Source organism: Melospiza melodia, chromosome 6 (genome assembly GCF_035770615.1).
Source record: "Melospiza melodia melodia isolate bMelMel2 chromosome 6, bMelMel2.pri, whole genome shotgun sequence".
NCBI classification, from domain to species: domain Eukaryota; kingdom Metazoa; phylum Chordata; class Aves; order Passeriformes; family Passerellidae; genus Melospiza; species Melospiza melodia.
Window position 1 is genome coordinate 21,376,737 of NC_086199.1, and position 24,907 is coordinate 21,401,643.

The 24,907-nt window shown below is 38.9% G+C and overlaps 1 protein-coding gene across 20 annotated transcripts in view; it reads right to left on the reverse strand.

The window, feature by feature from the left end:
* Nucleotides 1-24,907, reverse strand: part of NRXN3 (neurexin 3) — a 706,103-nt gene that overhangs the window by 505,650 nt on the left and 175,546 nt on the right. For all 20 annotated transcript variants that reach the window (XR_010028287.1, XR_010028288.1, XM_063160199.1 and 17 more), the window contains one exon: nucleotides 12,847-12,966. Coding sequence is in view for 18 of the 20 variants with exons in the window: in XM_063160199.1 (XP_063016269.1) it covers nucleotides 12,847-12,966 (120 nt within the window). In the remaining 2 variants the exon portion in view is untranslated. The remainder of the gene's footprint in view (nucleotides 1-12,846; nucleotides 12,967-24,907) is intronic.

Here is a 24,907-nt window from a genome sequence, read left to right on the forward strand (position 1 = left end):
AAAATGGCAGACTCCAGGGACACACAACGGATGGAGGAGCCTTTCACCCCAAATATCTGCTTCTGTAAAAAAAGAATCTGTTCTACAGAACAAAGGGAATGTCTCTATCCATAACTTCAAAAATAACTAGTAAGTTTTTTCTTTTACTTTCCACACTGACACAAAACTCGCTTTAGCTACCCAAGAAAGGCTAACACCCTGGCACGTTTTCAAAGTTGACTTCTCTTTTACCCCCAAGTCTCATTCCACCTTGTGGCAGAAGATCAGAGGACTTCAGCCATGTCAAAGACAAGGTTCTAAAGTTCCCACCTTGCAAAGACAGTACCATCAGTAGTGCCCTACTCCAAATCTAACTGAAAACAGGAGAAATAAAAAACAAAATAACTCCCAAAACCATAAATAGGAAAGCATATGGTAGGAGAATGAGAACAGCAGAACTGCTAGTTATTTTAAGTGACAAGATCACATAATTTAAGTTTCCAGGGCTGAAGCCGTGGAACATTTTGCACAAGACTTTAATAAATAAATAAATAAATGTGGAAATAGGCAGACCCCTGCAACATGCAGACATCTTCCTGACTCAGCAAGCTATTCACAAGGAACGGCCACACACTGAGGTTTTTCTTTTTAGTATGTCTGCCCTGAAACTACGGCATCTGGAAGCAGCCTCCAGAAGGTTTCCTAAACCCTCAAGTCATGGCAAAGCTGCAGGACTCAATAAATATCAAGGAAGACATAATCTGTAGAGGACTATACAAAGCCTTAGGTGATTTTGGAAAACCTCTTTTTGAGATTAATTTGGAGAGGCGAAAAAGACAGCTGGAAGATAGAGATTATTTCTAACTTCATTTCAAGTTTTCATAATCCAAATATCCACCAACAACCTGGGAAAACTCAAGCAAAGGATTCCTTGGGTCTGTGGGTACACAGCACCATCTCGTGGAGTAAACGAAACAAGTATAAAAACCAAGGAATGATTCCAGCACTTGAGACGTCTGCAGCTTGGCTTTTTGACAGGCTGCTCTTCTAGAAGGTTAACAAATCTCTCTATCGAATTTGTGCTTTATAAAAAAAGTTCACTGCAGATCTATAAAGAACAAATGAACAACAAACAACTCCCTATTTTTATCTCTCAAACTCATCACCGTTAACATAAACACTGCAGGCCTCTTCATAAATAGAGTGTGGGCAGACAACCATCTGTACTGAATTTTATTTGCCAGCAGGCCTAGCACAGCTGTGAGCACCCTTTTCTTACAAGTCTGAATCTCATGTACTTAAGGTGGGCAAAGAAAACAAGTCTACAAATGCTAAATTTGCCAGGAATAACAATCTATTATCTCTGTTTAGTACTGGAAAAGAAAAAGCCCTTTTCCATTTAGAAAAAGAGGGCAGCTCAGAGAAGCAGTTATTCCACCCTTTCAGTATTTGCTCCCAAATATGGAGGTATGCTAGCAGAGTGTCTGAGAAGGAACAGCTTAAGTCACCCAACAGGTTCACATCTTAGTGGCAATAAATAAGGATTTCAGGCATTACTTTGAAATCATGAAGACTTGATTAGTTTTTACCTTATGACAGGCAGAAATTCACTTGTGCAACACAAAGCATTTGAGTGTCCTCACTTCTAAAGGAGCTAGGCAAATACAGGGGTCTCTGTGCAGAAGGGATGTAGTTGCTCCTATTTTCAGCTCCATCTAAATTATTGTGTTATACCCAGCTTCACTTCAGCAAATACTTCAAAATTTATTCTTAGTTCATCCTGGCCTCCAGGATGAAAGTGGTTTAAAACCAGAAAGCACTATGTATATTGTCTATGCATTTCATATAGCTCCCATAGTTATTTTAGTACAGGTCTCTCAAGTGTGATATTTGGACTAAGCATGTTCTATGGTACGCTTAATTTAAGTTTAAACAACTTGAACTATCTATATTCCATGCATATGAGCCACCAGTAGCAATTCCACAGCCAAGTGGAGATGTCCACGAGGATGCCTCCCTTAAGACAAAACTCAAATTTATGTTTCAAGTATGCATCAGAAGCATCTCTATCTCAGCATGAAAGGCTAAGGGATTTAAGCCTCTAACCTCTTCCAAATAGGAAAAATGCCACTGGTAACAAGTGCAAAAAACTGAGACAAAAGAAAGAGAATAGGCTGGTGGTTTAGGTTTTGGGGTTGTTTGTTTTGGTTGTTTGGGTTTTTTTTTTTGAAGGTTTTTTTTCTGACAGTACAAACACTTAACTGCTATGATTTGTGTTAAACAATATGAAGCATAGATAATTCTGACTGATCTCAGTTTCTAGCATTCAAGAAACCATAACATGATAAATTCCCAGGATCATCTCCATGCTGCAGCATCATGTGGCATGTAGGATTAACAGGATGCCCTGCCTAGCTCAATGCACTACACAAATGTGCACAACTCAGCAATAGTTCACTCAGGTATTTCAGATATCTGTGCATGGTAACTCACGTATCAAATGCATATTCTGCAGAGCTGACAGTACAGTTACAAGACATCAAAATCATGCCCTATTGGGTAACTTTACATGTTTCTGTAAAATGCTATGCCCATTGAACTCCAGACAGATACTGGTATCTCTGCCTCTCACACACATGTACAGTCACTCAAACAGCAGGAGTGCCTACAACTACTTGCTGGCAATCAGATTCACAATCACTGCTTCTGAGAACTTGGGCTCATTTGCACAGAGCCAGGTCTGCTCAGTTCATTCTGCACTGGTAACACAGCCAATCCTGTGTTACAACAGCAAAACAGGAAAATGAGCCTGCTGATGTCAGCAATAGTGCTGCCTTCTGTAACGTGCAGTTGGCTCGGATCCATAACACAAACCCTGGTGCACACGCACTTTTTGTGACAGTCTGCATATCCAAGTGAAAGACACCTGATGGCTGAAGTCTTGAGTATGAAAAAGAAATACCAATATTAGCCCTCTCTTCAGCATTTTGTGGTGTTGAGCTATGAAACTATCTGTGACAGATGAACTGTTAAAGACACAGATGCTTCTGTGGGACCTAGAAATTGTATGATGGATGGCTTGTGATAATGCTATCTATCTTCATCATTTGCCTGAGATCAGAGGGCAGAAATGTAACAGACAGAAGGTCATTTAGTACAATCTGAAAAAGAAAAAAAAAAAGAAAGACAATAAATATGACAGATGGTTATGGGAAGCCAGCAAACCTGACACCAGTTTTGCTGTGGTCAAGCACTGCAAATAGGTTTCAGACCAGAGACAAGAGGAAGAATAGAGCCCCAAACACACTTCCTTCAAAATAAATGTTGGAGTGTCTCAGGGAGAAAAATATGCTTTTATTTGGCAGTTATATTATTAAAGCCAGAGTCTAGTCAAGACATTCTGGTCCAGAGGTCAGTTATGTTTTCTGAGACAGTTACTTAATAGGCATGAGCACAACTACTCTCACATTAGAGCTAGAGACACCTGACCAAAAGCTACAAAGATCAAACTCTGCTTTCGTAGGGATGGAGTCATTTTCACATCTCTTTCCCCATCCTGCTCAAGACCATGCTCTCAAGCACTGCTGGCAATATACGGAAAGGCACATCCTAGACTAGGGAACCCACCACAAGCCCATGCTGCTTATCTCCAACACAGAGGCCGTGAGGAGCCTCAGGAAGTCACAGCCAGTAGCTTATTAAATAATAAACTTAGGCAGAGGAGGATGAACTAACTCAGGTCAATGCTTTTAAACCAAGATTAGTTGTCTTCTTTCTCAGGATTTTAGGCATTTTCTGCTAACTTTCACAATGAATTCGTCCTTATGATGCAGTCAATAAATCCTGAGTTTTGTTTTGAAAATAATGAGACCAACCACATTTTGCTTTTTTATTCCTTCATATTTTCTGTTCAAAGCTATTCCAAGACTTTCACTGAAATATGCAAAGTTTTTCTTGCCCTAAGCGTGCAGTTTTCATCAATTAAACTACCGCCCATGAAAAATTTTCACCAGCTCTGTATGCACCAAGACTTTGAAATTAACTAACATTCACAGATTGGAAAGCTTTTTAATCTGAAGACAGCTGTTAGCTAACTGGGGTTTCAGTTAACATTTACATCCCAATAGAATACAAGTTATATGATTATTCTTGGGATTTCCTACTAAAAAGTTTTCTTACCAAAAAGCCTAATTCCTCCCACAATCAGAGAAGTTATTTTGTGTCCCAAAATCTCTAAGGACAGCAAAAGGCAACTGAAGTCCCAGACTCCTATCCCAGCATTTGCCAAGGCCTCAGATGTCAGCACACAATGAAACACCTCCGCAAAGATAAATTAAATCCACCAAAATCTGCTCCCCTGTGCAAAGCTTGTTTCGCAGGTACCCAAGCAACCAATTTCAATCTGCCCCTCAGGGATCATTATTAAGATAACTGTAATTAAGGTTTTTCATCTAATCCCTAATGTTCTACAGCTGAGATTATATACCAGCTCCTGGGTAACAAGATTGCAACATAATAAAGCTATGTCCCTATTGCAGCTCAACTCCACTGGAGATCAATAGTAGCCTTCTGTCAATGACAGGAAATAATTAGTACATTAGGCAGCTCAGATAGTGAACAAAGAATCTCCTTCAGGACCTCTGACTCCTCCTGCCTTTGTTTTTCTGTTAACAATTTCCATTGCAAAACAAGAAATAAACATAAAAGATATGTCTCTTGATCCCTACTGACCCCAGCTTACTCCCTTAGGTAGCCCCAGACTTGCAGGCCAAAAAATCAGAAACAAGGAAAAAAGTTTAAAAATTCCAGTACTACCCCTGTCTGCATGTTGGCATTCTCTCAGCTACCCACACTGTAAATATTTTATGACATAGATTTGCCCACCTAATGACTGCAATCTTAAAGGCAGCTTTTAGTCTAAGGTATGTAAAAACAATATATATGAATCTTAAAAACAAAACAATTAGGCATATTTGATATGGGGACTGAGAATCCCATAACATTCTGATCTGCAACTATTGACATAAATCAGAAGTTACCTCATTGAATTAAAATAATTACTTTATAAATGTTACTGCAAACAAAGGCTAGGCTGTAAAATAGAAAACATTTACTTCAATCCTCATCTATTTGTTCTCACCCAATAATGTAGGCTCCTCTTGGTAAAGTGTTCTCTATGTAGACAGCCTGGGAAACAAGCAATAATCACCTTGAGGACCCTAGAGGAATAAGGAGGCAATATAGTGTGTGCTATGGCAAACAGCTCTACGCTGTCTGGAAAGCACCAAGTGACCCTTACCCCATCTCATTAACACCATTACACCCCACTTACCACTCATCAGATTCCCATCAATGGCTTAAAAGCACACATATATAACTCAGCTGAGTGCTGCAAAGATGGGAGAGCACACAAAACCCAGGTAGGACAAAAAAAAAAAAAAAACAGATTAAGGATTATTGCAGTCAGATTTACTGTCCTGGATGGAACAGTAAGTTCCATCATGGAAATCATATTTTCATAATCCACAGTGCAACTCACTACAGACTCATAGAGGGTTGGAGGGAATGATCAAAGCCAGCTGGGTGTTCAGCTGGACTAGTGACTGGGTATCCTGCTGCAGATCAATTGCAACAGCTGAAAGACCAAACAGATTTTTCAAGTTTTTTTTTCCCTTCTCTGTGCAAGAACAGGTACTATCTGCATACCATATGGCACTCAAAATACCTCATGCTGATGAAACCATAGTAGGTGTGAGATTATCAAAAGCATTTGAACAATACAATTGAGGACAGAAGTTTGATAGCCTTGTGTGGGGGAAAAAAAATCCATTCAATATAAAAGTCCTCAAGCACAGGGTGATTCTTGCCTATAAAATCCAACTCTATATACATTTTTCATTATCTTCCAAATTCAGTTCTGTCCTATCTTCTGTGAAGAAGCTATGATAAGAAGAAAAGAATCTTTAAAGAGTAAAATTGATGGTTGAAGACTTTTTGTATTTTTCTGAGTTTTTACATTTATTGCTTCTCAAAACAAATATGAACATGTGCAGGATATTACAAAGAAAACGCTACATTTAAAATTAATCAAATCATTGTTGCAGTTGACAATTTGGAACACTTAATTATCTTACATTCAGTCAAAAGATGTGCTTACAGATCATCATCGACAAATGGAGCTTGGGGTGACAGAACAGAGACTCCTATTCTGCTGTACAACACTTCTGTTTCTGCTACCAGCTTATATCAGTGTCTTATCAGTGATTACACCCTGGGTGTACCATTACTGAAGGAACAGCTTCTGAGGCCAAATTTCTCATGGGGCAAAATACATAGGGCACAGTACCACTTGCTCAGCTACTTTTGAGATGAAAAGTGAAAATTATTGTCATGACTACCAAAGAGCATCAAGTTAAAGAAAAATACTGTCAAAGGGAGCAGAGATCACAAGGAACAAAATTATGGCAAGAGTCTTCTGTGACATGCTTATGAAAATGGCATAGCTGCTGAACAGCACCAAGGAGGGAATTAACTGCTTGAACTGTTCAAAGGCTGATAACAGAGGCTGTAATCACTCCCACCTGCAAAAAGTCTCTCTCCTTCCATGCTATTGAAGTCTGTAGCACTGCTGGACCATAGCTTATGTGCTGACAGCAGCCAGGTGTGCACAGATATCAATGACTGATTACAGCTCTCATTCTAAATGCTCCTTCTGCCAAGCTGTTGAAGCAATCGTAATTAAATTACTCACTAGAGACCTAGCTGCATTTTGGGGATCACAAAAGGATAAAGCTGGCTAGCTTTCACTATTAAAAAAAGGAAATGCTTTTATGTCAGGGCACCTTGAGAAGCTGAAAGGTGCAGAAGAAGCAATTTCAAAAAACACCTGTCACTCAAATTCCTTCTTTCTCCCCCAAAACAGGGACAGACAAATTTCTCCCTCTAATGTTGACAGCACTGCCCGTTCCGGATGACTTCCGAAGGGAACATGGGGCAAGCAAGTTCTTGATCTGCAGTCTGATCTGATGTTTAACAGCTGTTACTGAGGGGAGGGAAAAGTCCCTTTCAGTACACTGGAAAGAATGAGCATTCTTAGATCACTGAAGAGCCAAGGCCATTATGTAGTGGGCTATTACTAAGCATCAGAAAAGTGCATGGTGCTTTAATAAGAAGTAGCACCAGTTCCTTGCCCTAAAGATGTTACCTTTCTTGCACCTGCAGGGCAAATTAAACAGTGCTAAGGAGGATGAAAGCAGGGTTCACTACTCAAATCACATTGGTACAATTTACATCATGTACTAAAATACAGAGTTGCATTTCCCTTCTTTTTTATCCCTGTCCTCAGAGGATATGGTCATTCACTGTCAGAAGACACCAAAGGCTTAAGTTAGGAACTGAAAATGAGCCATCAGCCAGAAAACACTAGTCATAATAAAGGAAAGACCACTAAGTAAGCAAGAACAAAGCATGAGGAGAGAAGTAAGAGGTAGGCAGTGTCTGACCTGTTGTAATGAAGTATGATTCACTCAAGATAAATCAGAGGTGACTCTTGCTTCATGTAGGATGGATGTCTCTGTAGTATCAAAGGCAAACCCCCAAGCATGCTGATATTCAAACAGCTGACTGGTTTAGCCATGCATGACTAATGAAGTCTATGCAGATTTATTTTCTACACACTAGCAACCTCTTGCTCTCTGACTCAGTAAGTGAGTAAGCTGGGCACATCAGAAACAAATGTGTGGTAATTAAACATGAACAATAAGAGTGTTTCTGTAAGTAAATCAAGCTGAGTTTCTGGCATTGACATTAAAGGAGGTCATGAATTCTGGACAACAACTGCCTCAGATAGTGAAAAACACAAAATACTGAGACAGAGGGAATAGGGCTCATCTCCCAACAGGGGCTCTGAATCCTGCAATGTAGAGCACGAGCTGTAACTGCTCAGTGACTCACCAAGTTTGGGATGCAAATGGCTCATGAGCACATCAGAATAAAGCCATCACCATAAAGGAAGGGTTACTTAGCCATTTGCTCTGCTAGTAGTCTCTTCTAATGACTATTCTGCTATGCTGTTTAAGCAGGTGTGAGGGAAAACAGTTCTGCCACTCCAACCTAGTTTTCAGACTATGCTCCAGAAGCATCAATACACTTTCATACTCATTCAATTACTTTGTAGGGTGCAAAAAAGAAGGGCATTAATGAATAGGAATGGGCCTGGTCTGACAACCTTGGTATCTCACACATGTGGGGCTAAGGCCAGCTTCAATCTTTCTAAATCATTCAAAAATACTCAGGGCTTTACTCTAAAGCATTGGTCTTAGACATTTCTTGCTAATTTTGATATCCCTCCTTTTATGTCAAGTAAAAAAAAAAACTATTTTGGCTAGCAAGCCTCACTCACTATGATTACATAACTGAAGTTACCAAAAGCTCTTCTTGTGATGGCACTAAATTGATGAACAATGGAACAAAGTCACCATAACTCTGTTTCCCTCTAATCCTTCCCTCCTCCAACTGCGGTTCACATAAAACCAGTAAAAGCATATAGGTTATGCATCATATGCAAAGGGATTGTGGAAAAAAACAGAACTTGCACAAAAAAAAAACCCAACAGCCTTGTATACTACTTCTCTCTCAGATAAAAACAAACATCACTCAGCCAAGCAACCTCATTGGAAGGTTACTTAGCATGGAGACTGGAGGCATATGAAGATACCAACACAAGAGGACAAAGAGCTCAGGCTGCTTTTTCTCTTTACCGATCAAATGGAAAAGTTGTTTTTAAACCAGGTGTTTTAAACCAGAATATTACAACCCAAAGTTTATAAAGAAATAAATAAATAACCTCTCTAAAAAGACAATCACTAGTCAGCAGACTGATTTAACTGTTTCAACAACAACATAAAACCTGTTTGAAAAGATGATTTATACTCTGCTTGCACAAGTCATTGCTGCAAAGCATTGATTTTTCACAGGCAAACACCTCCACTAATACATACTTGTGTCACCCTGGCAATTGCTCTTGGAAAGCTTGACCCTCAGTGTTACTCGTGTGCATGAAGCACTGAGTAAAAAGCAGCATTTTCTATGATCTACTTTGACATGGATATACCATTTGCATTTGCTAGATTGCATAAGAGGCGGCATTGGCATTCTCTCTTCTGAAGAAAATGTTATTGTTTCATCAGATACACAAGAATGTGAATTAATCAAATCTGTAAAGCTGTTGATAGACAATAGTTTAAATACAGGTCACTTCTCAGGTAGGTTGGAATGCTCAACTATCATGCTTTCATCACATGTCATGGTTAACATTAGCAGGATGGAGTTCACCCCAGATGCAAGACACTTCACTCACATCGTGGGTTAACTTTACTTCTGCTACCTTACCTGCTTGAAGTTGTACATTTGAACAGTCTAAGCAAAAGCTTGGCATGCCAAGCAGGCATTATATTTCTAATATTAACTGCAGTACACTAACTTCCTACATCTTAGAGTAGTATGTAGATTCTTAAAATAGGTTGAAAGCCCACACTGAATGTGATGCTGAATTGATTAAAACATCTATAAAGACTGAAGACTATGGAACAACTTCAAAAATTTGAAGATTATTTTAAATTATATGGAAAATAGAACCAGTATATCCTGAATAGCATTATTGCTTCTATTTCTACCTTTCATTTCAGGTGCTAGTACTGGCCAGAGTGAAGGGCAAACGTTTAAATTCACTTTTGTACAATGGACTGTCTCAAATAACTTGAGGAGAGGAGGTGTCTGTGGGTTATTCCTGAGTTTGGTTTTTTTAAACATCAGTACAGTTGTACTAGTCAGAATGAAGTATATTAAAATTGAATTTATGCCCCCATAGCTCCCTATAATTCCTTATTCTAAAGCATCTTGATCACTACAAAGTCAAGAACATCTAAAACAGAGCTACAGACAAACAGCCAGAAGGCTATATCATCATTTCGATTAGGAATTTAAATTCTAGTCTTGTTAAGCAGTTCTGGTGAATGGCTAAACATGTCTATAGGTTTACAAAATCCATCTCTGTCACCTCTGAAGGGTGAAGGGGAATTACAGGTGCTTCCTCTTCATCCTTCAGAAACAGCAGTTCCAAGGCATTTGCATCTGAATTAGGAAGTTTAATGGCCTAGTCCTGGGACAAAAATTAAAACAGAAAAACATATTGGTGCACCAATCTTTACTCAGGATTGATAACACTGAATATCTTTGCAAAGTTTGCTCTAGCAAATAATAAAAAAGCAAACATAAATCACATCTACCAATAGTTAATTAGGGATAATCTAGGCAATTAACAATAATTGAAGAGAACACCATACTTCCCATTTATCAGTCTGAGGCACAGATATATTGTTCATCAAATACACAAAAATGAAAATTTCCAGTGTGGACAATTGACTAGATTAACATAACTAAAAAGGCAAAATATGTAAAGTAAGTCAGCCTTTTGCTATCATTTTCATTGGGTAAAACTCTACCTGTTCCATTTACTTCAATACTCCATATTTTACACTTGTGGGAGACCATTTTGACCAATTGCTCATAAGGTAGAAATTTAGCCATCTACTAAATTAATAGAATTGCCTGCTGTGGCAAAAAAAAAAAAAAACTTTCACCAAAGAGCCTGATGCATTTCTAAATAAAAGGCCTCAGGTTACACAGAAGCTATCTCCCCCTGCCATTACTTGCACTAAAATGCAGTCCAGTGTATTTGCTTCAATTGATAGATGCCTGTACTTGGATTAGCAACCACATCTAAAAGGTAGGAAGGAACAGGACTTTAGCCTTCTCAACTACACACCCACAATGTATCCTTACTGTACCAGGAAGTCAGGAGTAGAAGTCTATTTCCAGTATCATGATACATGGCAAAGACAAAATCAAACAAACAAATAAAACCCACAAAAAAAAGTCATACGCACTTTTTGAAGGTCCAAGATGAAGTCTTGTCATGTTCCAGAAGGACTCCACACGACTTACCTTTCCAGATCACTTTGAAGCCCACATCCTTCTGCCTGCATTTGTAAATTACCAGCCAGGCCTGATAACTGGAGGCTGGCTCCTACACTGTCCACAGCTCCCCCACTCATTTCAAGCTCCCTTCTCAGCATTATTTCCAACTGCCAGCTCTAAAAATCAGCAAGAAATCCCCAATTACAGACACAGGAACCTGATTCTTGCTGATGCTTCTGGGCCTGCTCTGAGCCATTAGCAACAGCTTAACAAGGGCACAGCAATGTTCTCGAGTTGTGAAGCCAAACACATTAGAAACAAACCCCACAGTATCAATAACCTAAGAGATTTCCTGGATATGTATTTAAATGCAACCCAACAGAATTCAAAGCAGTGTTTCTTTCACACATTTGTGTGCCACCCTTAGCAAGTCTAAACTGATTGACTGAACAAGTAACTTGAGAGTGGGAAAGTGGGTGTCCAATTGATAAAAGCAAACCAAAATAAAAATGCAGAAAATTGGCACCAGATCTTGTGACTCCAACATGAAATGTTTCTTCTGGACCCAAAGGAAACATTCGGAATTCCATTCCAAAGCAATCCAAAACCAGACATAGCATTACAATCTATGAATCTGTGTCAGTAGCATCTTGTTTATACAGCCCCTGTCAAAGCATGAATGCTGGTAGGCCTTTCCAATATCTGTTTGAGAGAAATATGCTGGAAGAAATGGGAGATCAACAGAGACAACACTATATACTATGAATGACTCAGAAAAGCAGGCATTTTGGCCTTCAGCAGAGACTGATTGTCACCATGTGCTACACAGCCTGTCATATGTGCCATCAACTCAGTTATGTCTCAGATTTTTAGGGGAACATTGCAGATATGACAGTGCTGTGGCACCAATATTACATGGACCTTGTTGGTACCACTAATTAAGTCTAGCACAAACACCTTAATGAAAAGCAGTTTTTTCTGTGTTTAAAATTTACACAGTCAGTGAACCAAATTATTGAAGCCTACTGTTACACTTACTACAGCACTCATGATGTGTTCCTTCGTTCCCTGCCTTGGAGCAAGCCAGGGAGAAGGGGGCAGTCACCTCAAACAAGAAAAGCAGGCAGACAGTAAAGCTGAAGTGATCTGCTCCCTCCAGGCAGGAGCAAAGGCCAAACCATGATGAGCAGAGGGAATGTCAAAAAGCTGATTAGCTGTCCCCTAAAGGCAGACTTAAGGGGTTTGTTGAATTATTTTACCAGAGACTCTAGTAGTACTTGGCCAATGACATTCAGTGTTTTGAGATTAAGCAAATCAATACCAAGAAGCACAATGGTTCTGCTGCGTATTTAACTGATTGCTGGTTTTAAGTGAACATTCTCAGAAACATTACTCAGCATTTCTGCATACAGCTAGTATTTCAGTAGAAGATTAGAACACTACTCATTTTACATGCATTCCATGCCTTTTTCACCAAAGTTTGAATGAAAATCTCAAAGCATAATTCAGTACACAAAACCTAGACATTTTTACCAATGAAAATATTACATACAATATCTGCAAAGTCATTCCTGGTTTCTCTAAACCTGGAATTCCATCAACACCAATTATCACCACTGGACTGGTAAAGTTAGCATTCAAAAAGAAGCAGAGAAAAAAAAAACACTAAAACCAGCCAAACAAAACCCATACATGCTGAATTGCATATTTTCATTTTAAGGAGAAAAAAAATATAACCTGCTGTAGGTTTAAAGAAATTTCCAAGAAAAAAAGTTTGGATTTGACACAGGGAAAGTTGTATTGTAATTGAAAGAACAATGAATCATATGCTTTCTGTACTCTCATGTATCAGAACTCGCAGGTCACCAATGCACTGAAAAGTCTACTTACGATCATTGCACTGGCTCCCAGAATATGAAGTCATGGAGCAGTCACAGGTGAAGCCTTCCCATTGCTGATTACAGATGCCCTGATTTGCACAGGAATCTTCCTGGCAGGTAGTGCTCGGCCCTGGAGAAAGGATGACAAGAAAAGAGTGAAATAAAGCTGAAAGAATCACTGGGTCAGGCCCACAATATCTTCAATTCATCACTATCATGACCATCAGGATCCTCATGCAGAAGAGAGAAAGCACTTAACCAAACACTGCTCCATTGCTGGACGTGCAAGAAACTCAGGTAAAAAGAGCACAAAGACAGTGTTCACCTCACAACAAAACACCAAACTGTAACACAGAGCAAGGAAGAGGGAACAGCAACATATTCCCTCTTAGGCAGGCCCAACTCATACGTTCCCAACTTGCTCAAACAATTTTACAGTGAAACAGGGGTGATGCCAGGCCAACAAGCATGATCAGGTTGTTGTGCTTCCCTAGAAGTTTGATCCCCTTACAGAAATGAAAGCTAATTAATAGGTCCCTGGAAAATGCCTCATCATACCCAAAGAACACTGATAATGTAGATTCAAACTGCAGTTTTGAAGCCTCAGCTGGCTACAACTTGCCTTTATATGTTAATAAAAGTCAGCCAAACAAAAACCAAACACTCTAGCTATTATATTGGTTCCTCTGGAAACATGCCAATAAAGTCCTCAGAAGGGCATGACATTTATCCACAACACTTCTCTTTTTTGACTGCTTTCCATGCTTTTGGTGGAAGCAGAAAAGGAAGCAGCCACCACTATCAGAACAGCCTTTCATTGTTATGTGATTTGCAGCTAACAGTTGCTATCCTGCTCAGGTAAGCCTTACAAAGACAAACTCCAAGAAATAGGGAAAAAGTAATCTTCAGATCAGAGAGACTCTGAATTACAGCTACTGTAATCCACAAGGAGGTAGCTGGATTCTGAATCATCTGAGAGCAGGCATGAAGCTGAAAGTCATAGATCACAAGAATATGAGTTTACAAGTTACCTCCTAGGTAAGTATTTTATATTCAGCATTCTAGACAAAGGTATGTCACTCCTGTTGTGCAGGTTTTTAAATAATATGTACATAAACATTTGACATACCTACTATGCTATATCTTGTATGTGTTGGAAAAGAAGAAATTAAGGCTGCCTGAGCTAAGTTCATTAGCCACTTTTGGTCTAGGAGAATAACATAAGAACAAAGAAAACTGTTTCACCCATCCCAGCATCTTTCTTCAGTCTTTGCTAGCAACAGCAACTCCACAAGACTCAGTCCTTTCCTTATTTCTTCATCACATCAACACTACCATCTGTATTTTATAGCTTAGATAGAACAGACCAAAGCAGAAACAGCATTTTGAAATATTTTAACATAAAATGAAACCCTTCAACCTCCATCAGACACCATCCATAGTGATTTCACTGAATTCCACCATTATTCAGTATCCTTGATACTGAGATTGCACACCAGGGCGCTTCTGTATTTACAAGCCCTCGTAGAATCCACATCTAACTGGATGTCCCATGTCAGGTCACAATGTTCCCAACAATTCAAAGACCAAGCCAGGAATGGACCCTTAAAGCTTTGGTGCAGAGTTTTGGCTCTCCCCACCAGACCACCTGTCCTCACTGAAAGAACAGAATGGATGAATTTCAGTAGTTTTTCAGCTGTCTGCATTTCTTTTCATCTCTCCTGCAATGAGAATGAACATGTGACTAAGTAAGTAGAGTTTGACTGAATGTTAACAAAAACCTGAGCTTCTTCCAGAATTTATTACACTGCTATAAGAAACCAACCAACCAAACAAACCCCAAAACCTTGAGGTAGAAGCATAAGTGCAGTTAATAGAAGATGACAACAAAATCCCTAAAGGAAAGTTCACCTATTGAAAAGAAGTGACAGCAGCAGCCACAGCACGAAAACCCCTTGTTGCCATGCTGAAAGAAAGTTGAGCAGCATTTTTCAACACTCTTCTCCTCCCCTCCACCTCTTCTTCCCACCCACCTGACTCTCATTTGCAGCCATACGAATCCCAGTGGTCTCAGTGGCACAGTGTGAAATTAACAGATCACTTCTAGATTAGAACAGAGCTGACAGACTTTCCAGTGTGGGCGGGCAGGCACATGTATGTACAGGCCTCCCTCCTGCCTTTACTCTTGTAAAAATCATGGATATAAATATATATACCTGTGCATCAGTTTGTGGTCTGATACTTGCTGCAGACTTACTCTGGCCAAGAAAAAGAAGGGATAACATTTAACAATCTGAAAGAGAATGTTAATTGTCATTTTCCCTAAAATGTCTAAATTATCTGAGGATAAGGAATGAGGAACAGATTACCTCTCCTGCACATTACTATCCCACTATCTAACCTCTAACTTCAATCATGAATGCCAATACCGCTAGAGGTATTAACAAGCAAGCTATCTATGCCTATATTTTAAAAATTAAACCAGAAGGCAGCTGTGACTCTATGCAAACTTGCTACAGCCTCAACTATAAAGACCTTTACAGAGAAGCAGAGCAGAACACCATTTTCAAAAACGATTCTCCACTTTTCCTACATTTTCTGAGAACACTTTAATGACTAACTAGACTTGACAATGGGCATATCCTTTGTCTAGATGCTGCAAGAGAAAAGACTCTATTCAAGGAATAAGACTGCATGAGGCCCAGTACCTTGGCTTGAAGTCTTCATATGATTGAGCCCAGAGAGCAAAGTACTTGAATTCATGGCCTGCATTATGGTATCTGAATTGTATTTAACAGAAATCAACTGTGAAGGTGGGAACAGCACTTTCAGCAGCCGAGGGGGGGGGGGGGGGTTTGGGGGGTCAGAAAAAGGAAAAAAAAAATCCCACAATGATGAGGAATTTTGAAAGCCTGACAATACCACAAGGAAGCTTGAAGCCTGATCTGCCATCTTTAGAGTTGGTCGTGACAGCACAGCACAGATGCTGGGTACTTGGCCTCACTTCTTGGTACTATGGGCCATTTGAATCATAAAAGGCTCGCTGTCTCAGAGAGTTCATCTACTCCTGCTGCTAACAGTCATGGCCTGATGTCATAATCCTCTGTGGCAACAGAATCTTCAGAGCAACTAATAGGGATGTCACAGGGAATTAGGATTTTGGATTAGGGAGTAAAGTGACAGAAGCACAAGAAGGATTATAAAACATGAAGATTGTGCTACCACGCACATGCCCTTTAGTGCTAACGAACAAGGAAAGAAGATGACAAACAACTTATATATAAAGCAGTAGAATTGTTTCTAAATTACCAGTGCCATCAGGACTCAGGTCTATTTTTAATCTCATTCCTCTGGCAACACTAAGAGCAGACAAAGTATTTAAAAGCAAAGTTTCAGAATTAGTCTTCACATAATAATCTGAGATACCTCTGATTTTACTGTCTGTCTGTAGCTGAGCTTGGTGCATTGCCTTCTTCGTGCCACACGCACAGTGGAAAGAGGAGTAAGTGGGCAGTAGATATCAAGTAGAAGTGGAAAAGTCCCCAGAAAAGCAATGCCACTAGCAGAAGCATGACTTGCTGTGTCTCTTCCTGTCCAGGCTAAGCCTACCAAGAGAGGCCTCTCCTTTGGAACATGAAATAACAAACCAGGATTCTTCAACAATATCCTTTGTATCTTTATATCGGGATCTCCAATTTTTACTGGAACAGCTCAGAATCCAAGGACTTGCAGGATCTGACATTTGTTGTGTTTCCCTCCCTGCGAAGGAGACCAGTACTACACTTTTCTACACCTATATAGATGTATTGTTTGTTTGCTAATTTTTCTAATAAGTATTTGAAGAAAATCACCTTTGAAGAGTATAATAGCCTGATTTTTTATGTGTATTCTGCTTAGACAAATTGTTTTTTCTGCCCTCTTTCCTAAAATCAGTTATATGGTATGTTTCTCTTTGCCCTGAAATTAAAAAAAAAATTCTACTGCTGCATGTTGCTAAAACTTCTACGTTTCACTGGCAAAAAAAGTCATTCCTTCTGTGTCTTTTGAAAGCTCTTAACAGGAAAAGGAACTTGAGAAATAAATGACAGCATTGTGTTTACTCTTCTTTCAAGTTACATGTGGAATCAGTTTATACAGCAGCTGCAGGATTATAACACAACTGCTTCATGCTTTGATCATAACTAGCAATAAATATTAATAATAAACCATTGCACATAATACCTTCCTCCACACATCAAAAATTCACTCATTTGGAAGGGAATCAACCATTTGTGTTAATGTTATTGTCTCAATAAGATGAAGATGAGCAACAGGGGAAGTTCAATAACAGTATGATTCTATTTTCATTCTTCACCTCCCTAAATGCTCTCATCTCTTCTCCTTTATCTTCAGAAATGGTACAAAGCAATAGGAAAGTAACACACACCAGGCATCTTCAAAGCCTTTGCAGAATAAGGTGCTTTTTCAGTCCTGTAGTTCCTAAATTACAAATGTCATGCAGCACTGAAATATCTCTACTGTAAAGTCAGACATTACAATCAATTTACACCTTTCATAAATCTACACTCTACTTCTGTCAGCATTCCTCTTTCATAACCAGAGAGCATCAGCCTTTTTTAATTCACTCTGCAGTAGCAGTTCAGCTCAGAAAGGCATCAGGTCTTGGAAACCATATGTACCAGGTAGAAAATAAACCTGTTCCAGGACTCACTCCTCCTTGCAGGTTATGGAGGAAACAAAGTTATGCCCAATAGTTTTCCAGTGTTAGAATAATTTGGAAAACAAGATTCTTCCTCTTTAAAAAGTGAGCAAATTAAGGGTGAATCTCATGGAACCATCAGTTTCTGGGATGGACCATACCATGTATACTGTTACTGCCACATACATATTGGTGGTATGTCAGCATTTACTTTGCACTAATCCAAGAAACTAAATTACAGTGAGGGCTCAGTGCATGATTCACAAAGCTAGATTTTGTATTTTGAGTCACAGATAGCAGAAAGCAGGAATATCACAGACTAATATAGCAAACCAGAACCAAAAACCAAACAGATTTTCAATGATTGCAAGGCCAGCTCTTCAAGCTCTCAGTTTCATACTTTGTTAAGAACTCATCATCCCTTTCATCACCTAAATAAGGTTAGGCATCTGTCAGGTTCCATATTTAAAGTTACTCATTGTCAGAAATAACTCAAAAGCCAGCATTCTTCTGTCCTCTGCGTACTGTAGCCATTTTTTTCAGTGCCTCAACAGAGCCTGAATGCTTCATCTACCTGATATAAGTCATGCTGCTGAGTCCTTTTGTTCCAAATAAGTGGCTGGTCTGAAAACTTCAGGAACTGGGACTATTAAAATAACAAACATGCACAAATGTGCTTTCTCCCACAGAAAGCACATCTACCTCAAGATTACAGAAGAAGGGAATCTAGAAGCAATGGCAAATCACAGAAATGGATCTGCAAAGTGCTGGAATTTCCTTCCCCTCAAAGAAAGCTGGCATATACCTGTCACCCTCTCCCTTGCAACTCTTCCACTTGTCATTTCTAGGTAACCTAAAAGGTCATAAGCAACGTGCTTATACACATGCTGGTGAGGAAAGAACCAAAAAAAGGCCAAAAGAATAAAAATCCCAACCGGAGAACAAGAAATCAACTGCATAAAAGGGAGTATGCCTGCACACAGAATGCAACAAGGGACAGGGAGATACAAACAAAGCAGAGGAACTAAACAGCATTTGGACATTCAGATACAGAAACTAAAAGCATAAAGGAAAATTGAAAGGGCAGTACACGAACAAGAAAAAAACAGAGTACAATGGGAAACATCCTTCCTCACTGCAAATCACAGCAATATAAAAGAGTCACAGAATAGTCTGATTTGGAAGGGACCCACGAGGATCATGGCCTATACTGAAATAGCCAAACCTATTTAGCAAAGGTTGGTTTCCTGGAAAGCCAAAAATCCGCTTTATGCACTCAAGCCAAATGCTTCCCCTTAGGCTTCAATGTAATCAGATGTCTCTACCTGCAGGGCAAATACTCCTACAGGGTTAAAACCTCTGTAAAAAAATTAAGCATGAGATGGAACAATCTTCACAGGTGTATTATGCCTTTGGTTCTGAGGACTCAGGAAAAATCAAAACAATAGAACTCTTTCTTCCAAGACTTCCTGTGCATGATGCATCCACTTCAATAAACATCAATAATCAAGCTCAGGAATTCCTGAGCATGAATTCTTATGGACACATAACTGACTACAGAGAACGACAGTGGCTGTGGCAAGAGAGACACAATACTTGCTGATGTCTAATCAGCAAGTCCTAAAATCATTGCCACAATTTCAGTGGATAGCAGAAAACATATTAATCCTAAAGTTATTTATACTCCAGTGTACTTCCAGCATGTTTTTTTCTTATCACATCAGTCTCAGTCCACATATATTTCCTATTTTTTCAAATCTCATCTTTTACCTCTTATTTACATAAACTTCAGAAATCCCCTAGGGACAGCACCTCTCTATATCACTCACCTCTGTAAGACAGAGCACTTCAAATGTTACAGTTGGGAACGGGTCAGAGATGCCAACAAAACATAGCTGCAGTCAGAGGCTCCACACGCATAAGGCAAAATACATTGCATTAACTTCTGTCTACCTCAAGGCTGTCAAATATTTCAGATTCAATGTCTCATATGGATTCAATTGCTAAAATTATCTCAGACTGTCAGTATCATTACCTGCTGGGTAAGAGGGTATCTCTTAATACGCTCCTGTCAGCAACTGCTACAGCAATAAACTGTTAAAACATCCTTATTCGTTCAAATTTATTTTTATCCTTTTCTACTGAGCCACAGAACACCAAACTCTACTTAAAAAACACAGAGGATATCCTGAAGGAAAGGTAATGGCTACCTGCCTATATCTGGAATACAGAACAAGAATATTTTAATTTGAAAATGGCATGTATTACATTAGATGACGTCAGCAATATCACCACGTCTTCACAGTAAACACAGTGAATAGAAAAGGAGTTTATGGATCATGTGATTAAAGCTACAAAATCTTAATTCCAGAGATATGTAAAATCTCAGGAAGTCTCTATCTCAGAGAGTGAAACAGGAACATTCTATGTTTTGTCTCACAACAGAACCTTAGACATTAAGTGGCTTAGACATAAAATTTCAAGGTGACTAAGATGATCCCATAACAGAGGCTATCTGTGGCTTGAGGACTGCTAAACAGAGACACATTGTTCAATTCCTCTGACTTCCCTTTATACCTGAAACCATTACCTCCTGTCCCATTAAAAAGGAGGACCAATTTTTTAACTTGCATGGCATTCCAGAATAAATTAATTTGTACTCTATATTGCAGTCTTTACAGATGAATTGGGAAGTACATTTTCATTATCATATTTAAAGGATTCACTTTCAACGCCATGGAAAACACCTTCCTGTTTATTCTAGTATCAGACCTATTAATCTCTAATAGGCACATTTCCTTATTTATGTCCCAGGAAAAAAGTCTACAGTGTCTCTGAGAATACCTGGTTTCCTTCTTATTCTCACAAATGCTACTGAACCTAGTGACTTTCTCAAATAACTCCTTGGCCTGGTGGCACAGCTCCTGGACAAGGACATACCTGCAGGGGGGATGACTCAGCCCCAGCTTCTTGGACAGGCACTCTGTACCACCAGGGCCTGCAGACCTGCCAGAAAATCTCTTTGGGGGGGAAGGCTGTGACATCAGGTGTGGCAACAGCCACTGGGGAAGGAGCTTTGTGGCACAGAACCAGCACAATGTTGGCAGCACTGACAGCTGAAATAGGGACAAGGGAACTCCTCGTCCTCCTCAGTGTTAAAAGCTGCTCCCATGTGCTCCTCTCTGGTTCTGCTACTGTGCTGACCCTCCAAAATGGAACCTTTCCTACCCTAACTGTGGCTTGTAAAAAACCATTTTAAATATTGAGGGAGCTTGTAGTTTAGAGATTTTTGGTTTTGTTTTTTTTTTTTTTTTTTTTTATTTCAAAATTGAAATTCCAGAAAGTTATTTCTACGGGGTTTTTTTTCAAAATCTACATAAAAACCAAAAACCAAAACACCACAGATTTTACCTCCTGATCTCCCTCCTTAAGATCACTACTAAAGAAACTAATTTAACTTTCTGTTTTTTAAAGCTCTGAGGGCTTTCTACGTCTTGATGCACAGCAGGTATTTGCGTGATCATTAGGCTTTCCAGGAAATCAGCTGGTGCTTTAATGGCCATTCAGAGATTGATACAGTCAAATCCCCCAGGTCAACAGAAGCAGCTCCATTGTTTGCCATGTTCTTCTTCAACTCAGAATCCTCCTCCACATATGCTGGGGTTTACCATTCTGTTCCTGTCTTAGAGGTGTGACTGCACCCAGTAAAAGGCACTACATGTTACATAAAAGCATCTTTCATTGAAACAAGTAATGGAGAAGAAGAACAACCTTCACTACCTTGCAGGTCAGCTTTGGTCAACTCAACTTTGTTAGCAAAAAAAAAAAAAAAAAAGCAAAGACAATAAACAACAGGTTAGTATAAAAGCAGATAAACCAGGGCAACATCACTTCGAATAAATAAATAAATGCAACTGGTATAATTATCACAGCCAATATGCATAATCAAAACACAGAAATGACAACATAAGCAACAGAGGGACAGTGACTACATTAATACAACCAACAGATAGCAAAACCAAGTAGAGAAGAAATGCATTTCATTCATGTAAACACAAAATGACAAAATTTATAGATAATACAAACAGAAGAAAAAACATCACATTCTTCAACCCATCATCCAGCATTTACAATGATTTTAGAGAGATTTTGTCTTGTTTGAGAAATACATAGAAACCATTTAAGCAAAAAAAAAAATCTATTTGACTTTCAGTACCTCCATCAAGCATGCATTTAGTTTATTTGGCTTTTTGTCCAAAGTGGATTTATTGCCAGAAAACCATAGGGGACTGATAATGCTATAAGACAAAAATTTCTGTTTATGCAAAGAAGTGAACTCAACACTGGATATAAGTGACAGTAGCACCTTGCCCCCTCACAAGCTGTCACCTGCTCATAGATTTCAACACGTTCTTAAAAAAAACTTACATCAACAGGCAAGCAGACAGCTCAGGCTTTAGACCCATATAGTCTTAATCAGTCATTGGAGCAATAAAAAAAACAAAGAGTACCAGTTCATTATTTCACCTAGGTTAGAATGATCTTGTTATCTGTGGTCAAATCACAGTCCACATGGAAAAAAAAACATAGGTCTACTAAGTCTGACTGTCTAAAGATCTAAATACACTTTGTGAAGACTGAAGAGCATCAAAAGCAAAGCAATACTTGCACTGATGCTCTTCCATGTAGGCACAGGGTTTCTTTTATTTTTTTTTTTGTTGTTGTTGTTGTTGTTTGGGCTTTTTGTTTCATTTTTGTTTATTTTGTTTGGTTGGTTTGCAGTTTTTTCTTTTAATGGAGTCAGTTACAAGGAAGCCACATAGATTTTTGGTGTATTATACCTTGATTCTAAGTTTTCTCTTTCAGAATGGAAAAAATAGAGGACAAAGATGGGAGCACAGGCAGCAGCTCATGAATCCCCTGCCTCTGAAGGTTAAATATTTCTATTACACAGCACAATAGGAACAACAAAACACCAAATCATCAACTTCATTGCTAAAAAGATGGTTATTTAACAAGTGCATACTTACCATCTTAACCTGTTCTTAAAAAGTTCTAATATCACAGCTGATACTGAAGAAAGATTGGTAGTTCTCCTTTCCCCACTGTCTTCTTTTACGTTTACAACCCAATAAATTAGAACTGACACGTGCAGATGCCATTTCCTGTGCTTCCTAAGAATTTTAACATTTTAAATCTTTGCTGTTTCACAGCCTCTGAATGACTCAAGATAGCAATTATCCTCCCTTTTGAGATAGTTAGAATTTTCTCTCCACTTTTGAAACTGCTTTACTACATAAAGCTATAAAACCCCATTTTCCTTAAACAAAATTCAAAAGAAAGGAGAAAGGCATAGAAAGAAAAGGATGCACTTCTCCATGCATCATTTTCAACACTTATTCTAACAAAGTAATTTCTCTATAACAAACAAGTACTTTTTCTACTTCCCTGCACCTCATTCTCTTTGTAGCTGAGAGAAGAAGCTCATATTTGTTCCATAAATCCAGCAGCATTATGAGACTAGAATACAAAAGCAAGGAAAAGGAAAGATGTCAAACCATCATGGAGCAAATTAATGCTCCACTCTTCAATGGACAACCTTTGATTCCAGAGAGAAAGTGAAGTACGACCCGATTTGAATTTTCTCTACTGAGCAGATGAAGGGTGAAATCCTTTCTGACATTATCCTGCTGTGAGATTTTAAGCATGAGATTAGATTTTCTGTTTTCCACATACTGCTTAGTATGCAAAATGTGTTTCCGATTATCCAGCCTGTATGTGTCATTCATGCTTTTCATGCACCAGTGAATTCCAAAGGTTAACTATACTATTTAATGGAAAGTAGCAAAAGATTATGATTTTACTGTGGGATCTGGAAAGAAGATTAAATTAGGACCAAAAAAAAAGTCCCAAAACATCTGGAATAGTGTCAGCCAGTTTAATAATAATCAGTCTCCTTTGTGAGAAGCTGTTAGTGGAACAGGTGAGGTAGAAGCAACATCACTAAAGCACATAGAAAACTTCCTTATAGAAGAAGTCTAAAGTGTTCTTTAGACACTACTCTTAGGGTTTTTTGGCTGGGCACACAATGGGGTAAAAATATTTAGAACATGCAGCTGAATTTCAGATAGCTCTAGTGCCCATGGGAAGCAATATAAGGATGTCCAATTAAAAGAAAGGAAAACATGTGAGAACATGTGGCAAATTAATAAAGAGATGAAAAAAGGCCTCAAAGGCAGAAAGTACTCATCAATATTGAGGACATCCTCTTCAAACTGCACAAAAGATTGGACATCTGATTAACTTATTCAAGGACCAGTGAGAAAAAAAAAAACACTGAATCACTCAGTCTAGATTTTCATGGATGGAATAAATTGATCCAATTATCTAGTAGTAAGACCAGGAATAAGGAGTTCAGCAATAAGACCTCATTTTAAAAGTCAAAAAGTGAGAGAAAGCTTTACTTTAAAGAAGGGAAATTAGGTCACCTGATACAACTTCTTCCATCTACCAACTCTTCATATATACCATAGTGCAGACATCTCTCTCAAACTGTGTATGTTTGATGTAGAATAGTCTGTACTGCTCAAACTCAGGAGTAAAAAGTTTCCAACCACCCTTCATAGGCTGTTGAGCTATAGACTGGAGACAACTGTGTCCTGATACAAGACTTCTTCAGTTTCTAATGCTTTGCTCATGTCCAAGAGCCTCCATCCACATTTTAGAAGTGGTTTACAAGACATAGATGAATTTCATACTTTTATCACAAATACAAGAACACCTGGAAGATTAATTTCATGGGTGGGGAAAGCAAGGCCGAAAGCAGGTGGCAGACTTGCCTTCAAGCTTCCACTAGAAGAGGCCATTCCATTTGAAGACCTTTCTGAAAATTCATTTTGTCTCTTCAGTGTGTTTAATACCCTGATGCAACACTGACACAAGGACCATTTAAGTCTTTGCCTCTTCCCTACTTTTGGTAGCTTTTCTCAGGCCCTCTCACCAATGCCCTTTTTGAGGTGGGGGTAAAAGAAAGGGCCCTTTTGTTAGGTCAGAGATAATGGTGAAAGATGCAGTGAGCACAAGAGATCAACAAACTGAAAAATGAACAAATATATTGGTGACATGTCATTCTCGCCAAGATTTTTTCTCCTCAGAGCTGTGTGCAGCACACCTGAACATACCCCAGGCAGCAAGGTGGTTTCTGGCTTTGCAACAATCCCTTCCAGGGAAACACAAGCTGCCACTACAGATCTGACCAGACTGTCAAGATCCATGAAGAGCTGCCTGTTGGTCCTGAAAAATAATGAATGTAGCAATTGCAAAAGAAAAAAAGGTCTGTGTGATATGAACCTTTAACTTCATAAAATCATTT